Source organism: Felis catus, chromosome B2, assembly GCF_018350175.1.
Source record: "Felis catus isolate Fca126 chromosome B2, F.catus_Fca126_mat1.0, whole genome shotgun sequence".
NCBI lineage: Eukaryota > Metazoa > Chordata > Mammalia > Carnivora > Felidae > Felis > Felis catus.
This window is the reverse complement of record NC_058372.1, coordinates 13,741,232-13,748,932: the sequence shown is the minus strand read 5'-3', so window position 1 is coordinate 13,748,932 and position 7,701 is coordinate 13,741,232. Positions and strand designations below refer to the sequence as shown.

The window sequence follows — 7,701 nt, the reverse complement described above, 5'->3', positions numbered from 1 at the left end:
GGTGCGTGGCCCAGTTTTCCTTAGGACGGGCTCCAACCCCTCGCCGACACCGCCCCCCGCGCCGCCACGCTCCGAGGCCTTCCCCCAGGAAGCCTCGCGTCCCTCCCCCGCCGTTCGGCTCGGGCCGGCGCGCGCGCGATTCCTCGATTCCACAGGCGGTTCGCGCCGCGGGTGGGGGCGGGGCGCCGCCGGGGGAGGGGGGCCGGGGCCCGGGGGGCGGGGGCGGGCCGGCGTGGGGAGTTCCTCGCTCGCGGACCACACGCTCTGCGGGCCAATCCCGAGCCAGCCTCTAGCAGTGTCACACGCGGGACACATCCAAGCGTTTGTTGGCAGGGCCGATGAGGGGGAGGGGGCGAGGAGGAGGGAGGGGAGTTGAGTGACAGGCTTGCGGGGCAAGCTGGGAATTGTAGTTTGCAGCTCCCGTGGCCATAGCCATTTTGTAGTCGGGGGACTACAACTTCCAGAAGATCAAGGGGACCATTCTAAGGTGCCCCGGGAATAGGCGGCTCTCCCCGGGGCCGGGAGTCCTGGGGCACTCGTATCCAGCAGCCCCGCTGCAGGTAGACGCGAGGGCAGTGGCGCGGGCTGGCGTGTGGCGGCTGTGGGGTGAGCGGCAAGCTGGGGAAAGGGGGTGAGGTGGAGCGACCGAGCGTGCCATGCATTGGGCTAGGGAGCCTCTCTCAATTCCACTCCCAGATTCGGCGTGGGAGCGATGCCTGAGGGGTTGCCCGGGAAGGCTTCGTCGAAGGTTCTCGGGTGTCTAGTCGACGGGGCTGTCGGGGTCCTTTGGACTGGGCCAGGGTCGGTCGGCGCCGGAGTAGGCGGGCGCCTGGTGGCTCAGCTGTGTGAGTTTTCGGCTAGCGTCCGTCGGGGAATTACCCGAGGAGCCCTAACTTGTATAAAAGCAGAGTCCATTTAAAGTTGGGCTGGATAGCCTCTCTCTCATTGGTTAGGGGGCTTGGAAAAAAGAGACTCGGCGAGCCCTCGCTGTGGTGCTGCCGCCGCCGCCGCCGCCGCTGGAGTTGACTCTTCTGCTCGCACTGCTGCTGCAGCACAAACGTGACTTCCAACATTTTTTATTTATCTTTCCCTTTTCTTTTCCAAGATGTAACTACAGATCAGACACTAAGGACCTTCACGTTTCGCTGATGTAGTTTTTGGAGGAAAAAGGGGGGGAGTGAAGGGCGTCGGTTTTTTTTGTGTGTGTGTGTTTCGGGGGAAATTTTCCATTATGAGTGTTTTACTAAAGTGAATTTTTTTTTGTTTGCTTCGTTCGTCTTTGGCTCTTTTTTTTTTTTTTTTTTCCTTCCCAATTTCGGATTTATTTCAAGGCGAATCGGGCTTTGGGGGAAGAGGAAGAAAAGTCGGATTACAAGATCAACCACCACCAACAACAATAAAAACCACCAGGATATTTTTTTGCAAATTTCTGACGGCTTTAAATTCATGAAGCAATTGTCCCCTTTTGCAATCAGCATTTGGATCTCAGAATGAGCAAGGAAAGACCCAAGAGGAATATCATTCAGAAGAAATACGTAAGTGCTCTTAACAACACATCCTTTGACTTGCAGTTTTAAGCAATGGCTCTGAATGTCAAGTTTATAGATAATTCTGCAGCTGAAGGGTTTTAAACACAGCGTCCGATAAGGCTGTTTCTTTCTTTTCTGAAAGAGGGCTTTTCAGGCAAAGTCGTGTCTGCCTAGTTTGGATGAAAAAACAGATTGGTGTAGCGATACCTCAAGTGAATAAATTGACCTCGAATGACACAACCATAATCTAGTTTTAGATGAAAGGCAAGGGATTTTGGTGTAGCTTGGAGGGGGGGGTGGGGGCTGCGGTAATGTAACTAAACTGCATTCTCGGGCGGATTTGGCCCCATATTGCACTTTGCATGCAAATGATCTTGTGTTGTTATTATTAATGTTATTTGGAAAATCGTGGAACGCGTGTGTGTTGGAAGCCCTTTAAGTTGCAACCGAGGGTCCGATTATGGCGATCTTGTTCCTTGCACTGGCACATCAAATTTAATGTATGTGGTCGTTTTGGCTTATTTGGTTCGCAACGTAAACCAGTTGGGAATCATGTTACAGCGAATGCATTTGTTGGGATTGACTTTAATAATGGGACTGGTTTTGTTTAAAAATTCATGGTTTCCAGTTTTAGGGGGGAAAGACATACAATATAGCTAATGTTTTTAAGTAGGTATGTGAATGCATGTGTAAGTGACTACAAATAAATTCTCCCTGTTAACTGGGCTTCTGAAATTGGGTGATTATTCAGAGATTTAAATGGTTTGGAATAGTTAAATTTGTTTTGTGCATAGTACAGCTACGTTTTGATTGGCATGGGGAGTGTTTTTGTTTTGTGTATGGCTTTTTTTTTTTTAAGTTTGGGGGGAGGGAGGGTAGAGGGGGACGGAGGATTAACCAAATATGCACTCGAGTGATCGGTGATTAGCTGCATGCTTTAAATCAAAGAATCCATTAAAAAAAAAAAGCCCAAATGAACATACATTTGGAATAATGCAACGTTATGAGAAAGTTTTATTTGAGTCGAGTCGACAGATTGGTGTTAATATTTTGCCTTTTTGAGCAGTGTGATGTGTGCAATGGGAGATGACCTTCGGGCACTGGTTTTTGTAAAAAAAAAAAACACATTTAATGAAAAAGCTGAATGCCTCTTCTAGAGGGCTGATTCTAATCTAGGCACGTAAACTTCAACTATGAAAGAAATGCAATGTTAAATAATCAAGCCCAACTTAAAAAGCTGTTCCCTAAAGAATTTAAGATTTAAAATACATCCGCATTGCAGAGGGCTGGGTAGAATGCAAAGGACTAGTTTAAACTCGGGCTGTAGAAACTGCATGGAGACAACCTTGCCTTGGAGCGTGGACGCCTTCCCGGGGCACGTCCGATCCGGGTGCAGCCACAAAGCAAATGGGGTAGAACTTGGACAAGAACCGCCTCCGCCGCCCCCACCCTTCCCCCGGACCCCATCCCAGACCTCGCTAAGTTGGAGAGCTGTGAGGGGTGGGATTTTTTGTTGCTGGCGGTCAGTGGATTGTGTCGAGTGCGGGCGTCCGGCCGCAAGCCGGTGGCTGGCGGCGGCCGCGGGAGGCAGAGCACGAGTTGACGCCAGGGGAGCGGAGCCCGTGTTCCCGACGTGCTCGAGCCGGCAGCAGAGGGGAGGGCGCGCGGGGGTCGAGGCGGGCTGGGCCGGGGCCGGGGCCGGGGCCGGGGCCGGGGCCGGGCGGGCGCGCGCGCGCGCGGCCTGTAGGGGGCGGGCTGCGGGCTCCTGGCTCCGGGCTCCGGGCTCCGGCTCCCGGCCGCTGGGGCTCCGGCTCCGGGCTCGGCGCGGGCGGGCCGCCGGGCGGGTGGGTGGGGCGCGGGGGCGGCGCGGCCTGCTGGGCCCCGGGGAAGGGAGGGGAGGGGGCGGGGGCGTGCCGGGGTGGGGGCGGTGCGGCGCACAGCTGCAGCGGGCGCCCCCCGCCGCGCGCACGGCAGAGCATGGCGGCGGCGGCCCGGCCGGCTCCCCGCGGCCCTGCCCGCCGGCTCCAGCGCAGTCTCGAGAGCAACAGGTTAAGCCGACGAGACGTCACCGCGCCCCCTCCCCGCCCCCCGGTTCTCCCCCCGCCTCGCGCCGGCCTCCCCCTCCTCCTTCCACCCCCCCCTCCCCCGTCGCTCCGGGTTCCCGGACGCTCCCGGCCGCGTTCTGTTGTCATTGTGACGTCACAAAGGGACGGGCCCGGGTGGAACCTTCTCCTCCTCCTCCGTGACGTCAAAAGTCGGGCGGGAGGTTCCACGCGGCGGGGCGGTCGGGGGAGGAGGGAACGGGCGGAGGCGGGGGCGGCCGCGGAGCTGGGCTGCGGCGTGGGAGGAGGAAGAGGAGGAGGAGGAGGATGCGATCGGCCTCCGCCTTCCGCCCCGAAATGCTGCGCTTCCCTGCAGGTGAGCCGCTGGGAGCCTTTAGGCCCCCGACGAGTGCTGCCGACCTCGCTCGGGTTCCATTTAGGGGGTGGGGAGCAGGGAGGAGACGCCTCCTTTCTGCAGAAATGTTTTTCGCTTCTTCTGTTTCTAGGTCTGCTGATGGTGTGGCATTACTGCGGTGGTCGTTGTGATCGCTCAGCAACGCGTTTGAAAAAGCAAGGAAACTTTATTCAGGGAAAAGCTTTGCTCTGTAAGAAGGACTGTGTTGTGGATTTGGCCACCTTGTCACTTGAAGTCATGTTTGGGGTGCCTTTGGGGGATGGGACGGGATGCCTTTCTGGGTGATGCTGTTCAGCAGCAACTGTTGCTCTTTCTGGAAGCCTTGTAATACCGTGGAGGGGGTGGCGCTCCTCCTCTGCTGTGCCAGCTCTGTGCTGTTATCTTTTTGGGGGCCCGGGCGAGGTAAGATTTGTCATTTATATGTATTCCTAGAAGAGCACTGGACAGTGAAGTCCCCGGGTACTCTGTGCTTAGTACTTTTGGACGGTGGAACGAGAGGCTTGGAATCTGAGTGTGTATTTACTGTTCTGCAAAATGGAAATGGTAACACCTGACCTGCTTTTGCCCCGCACTTCATCCGAGAGGCTCACGTGTGTGAGAGACAATGTGCGTGAAAGATGTAAAACAGTGTGCTCTTTCTGTGTAAGGTGGTGTTATCAAGCTGGTGGAAGGCAGCACTTTGCTTACAGTTGGTCTCAAAAGCCTTACATGCGTGCGGCGTTGCCATTTTAGTTTATTGCCTTAACAAGGCAGAGTTTGGGGGTGGGATTGTCGACGGCAGGCCTTGGGAGAAATGATTGTTGTATTTCATATTAAATGGCATCCTTGAGAAACTCGTAAATTGTAAGGTAATCCTGTCTTAATTGGGCCGGGCACGATCTCCCCCCTCTCCCCCCCAATACCTTAAATAACTGAAAACAGTTGCCTTTCAAAGCGCCATTCCACTTGGACAATAAAAACGGTTGCTGTCTTGCTCTGTGGATGTTTTCTACCATTTCCTTCACTCTGCTGGTGGGGTTATTCCTAGGGAAAATAACGGATATGCTATCCAGGCTTCAAAACCATTGGGTCTTTGATGCTGTATAGCAGGTATGCGTTTGAAATAAAAACCCCTGCCACGTGAATAAAAAATTCTATGACGCAGGCACTGAGCACGAAAACAAATTACTGGTTTGATTCCTAGGACAGCTCAAGCGGAATTTGTAGCACCAGGCTGTAAGGGTTTTAAGTATCTAATTTTCTGATGTAAAAGTGCAGCATAATTCAACAAGACTGGAAAAAGTTCACGTTACAAGGTTCAAAAGCAGGATTTGCTATAATTACAATTTCATAAAATGCTAAAGAAAAAAGTAGAAGCACACCAAAATGTAGTGGAAGGATATATGAGCCCCCCCCCCCCCCCCCCCCCCCCGCCCTTTACACCCATTGGGTTATTTTACAGTTGTGAGGGGGAAAAAACCAAACACGTGTCATTCAATTGCTATGTTTTTCCTTTCCTGGGCCGTGTATGTGGCTTGCTTTCTGCCTCTTTCTAGTAGTGGAAAACTTTATTCTTTGTCACATAAGGGTAGGGCAGGGGCCCTTTGGTAGCTATTACTGGAGGGGGAGAGATTATGGAAGAAAGACTGTCAAGTGAAGAGTCCAAAAAGTGTGTCATGAAAATGTAAAAAGATGAAGAAATAATGTCCCCAAATAACCCAATTTGAGTTACTGTTAACCCGCGTCGTTATTACTTTACTGTCAGTGGGTGTTTGACTTGTGTGTCTTCTGTTGTCATTGGCCCAAATAGCTAACTGGAGTTAATTGGTATTCAGATGGTATAATGGCTGTTTCTTTTCTCCTGGTAGGTCATAACCAGTTCCTGGTGCTGAGCTGGGGGCTATTGGTTCCCTTCCAAGCGCCTTGGAAATAACTCCAGTGTTAATATATCCCCTGCTCCAAAGGTTATTTAAACTCTTGTCCTTTAGAAAGAGAAAATCTTTTGTTGGGATATGTAACTGGTGTCTGTTAACGTTCAAAATGGAGCTGTTTTCTCCTTTTCCTCCTCTCAAGGACGACACAGACATGTCATACGAAGCCTAGCAGCACATTGAAACGCTTGGTAAAGGCCAAGCTGGAGTATTTTTAAGGTTTACCTTCGATCATGACGTTCTTAGGACCCAGGCTCCTGCATTCTGAATGGTTAAAAATTCAGTTGCATTCTTCTTCTTTTTTTTTTTTTTTTTAAGAGTTTGTTTTTAAATAATCTCTACACCCAACGTGAGACTCGAACTCACGAGCCCAGAGGTCAAGAGTCCATGGTTGGAGCCAGCCGGGTGCCCGAGTTGCATTGTTCTTATCCTGCTGTTCGGGGTCCTCCTCTAAGTCTCCCCCTGGATTACATAACCACTCTCACGTTCTACCTATCCAACCTACTTAATCTGTTGGCTGTGATACCCCAGCACAAAGCTCCTGGCCGGTGGGTAGCCCTGGGTGTATGTGCCTCTGTCCACTTTGGCTCTGACTCATAGAAGGCTTGCCAAGTGTCAGTTGTTTCCAAATCTGGTTATTCCAGTTAGACTTATTCTTGCAATTACAGTTAAATATTATGTAAACCTTTGAACAAGTGTGGAAAGAAAATTGGTTTCTTTTTTCTTTTTTCTTTTTGGAGAGTGGATTTTTATGAAAACTTTTAAGTTGACTGTTTTGGGAACATTCGATAAAAGTGAATTACTTAAAAAAAAAAAAAATCAGGCTGTTTAATGAGATGTGGGCCCGCCGTTTAAAAGACTCGGGGAAAATCTGTTACGGATTCATTGCTTTTGCAAGTGATTCCCTTTTAAGAACCAAACTTCGTTTATGCCCAGACTCTCTTCCCAACAAACAAACAAAGCATAACACGGAACACTGGAATTCTCAACAAATCTGTTGCTAAAAGTACATTTAGGTGTTTACGTTAAAGTGTTAAAATAGGTGTGGATTTTCAGGTTTCCGGACCAACAGACCGTACTTGAGCTTTTTGGTCCCTGTCACCCCTGATTAGAGTGCTTCCGTTGTGTTTGCCCTTAATCCCCAGGTATTAAACTAGACTCCCCAGCCAGTTGTGGCCAGGTAGGTGAAGTGTGGCCCAGTTTCCAGTGGCTCTACTGAAAGTTAAGTTGTATTACTTTTAGGATTAAAGGGTTGTGTCCTTCCCTGGATGGTAGGGGGCCTTTTCCATACTTGCCTCATTCATCCCTGCAAGCTTCTTTCGTGCCGGGAGGTAGGCAGTCTGAGTGAGATTTTTTAAGGTTTTGACCTTTCCCGGGGCTTCAGTTAACACTCTGCTTTCTGGCAGCCGCACACTTTTTAAATAAGGGGTTTTTCAGTTCGTTGCTGATCCAGAATAAAGTCACTGAAAGCAGAGCCGAACCTTATAGAAAGTGACAGCGCTGGCCAGATCCCCCTTCTCTCCTGGTCAGGTAAGGCTGCCGGCTTCCAGTACTCCCTGTCCCTGTTCTTGCTTGCAGGTGCGTTCTCTCTTGTTCTCTTAGGATGTCTGGGGACAGGAGAGGGGCCGTGCTTTACAGATGGAGATGCGGTTCCAGAGGGTGAGGTCTAGGTCCCGCCTGCGGAGCAGTTGGACTACCTCCTGGGCCTCTCGGGTGTCTGTCTGGGTTTCTTTCCACTTCCACACTGTTTTGCAACAGATTTTTTTTTTTTTTGCTACTCTTGCGAGAAGGCTGCCCATTTCTCC

At 51.1% G+C, this 7,701-nt stretch overlaps 1 protein-coding gene across 6 annotated transcripts in view; it reads left to right on the top strand.

The window, feature by feature from the left end:
* Nucleotides 1-871: 871 nt before the first annotated feature.
* JARID2 (jumonji and AT-rich interaction domain containing 2) overlaps nt 872-7,701 on the top strand; it is a 274,188-nt gene continuing 267,358 nt past the window's right edge. For 2 of the 6 annotated variants that reach the window (XM_023253662.2, XM_045057089.1), the window contains exon 1: nt 872-1,535. Coding sequence is in view for 1 of the 6 variants with exons in the window: in XM_045057089.1 (XP_044913024.1) it covers nt 1,491-1,535 (45 nt within the window). In the remaining 5 variants the exon portion in view is untranslated. Of the gene's footprint in view, nt 1,536-3,826; nt 3,948-4,049; nt 4,177-7,701 lie in introns of those variants that run through there. The other 4 variants (XM_023253664.2, XM_023253663.2, XM_023253665.2 and 1 more) reach the window with 4 other exon arrangements.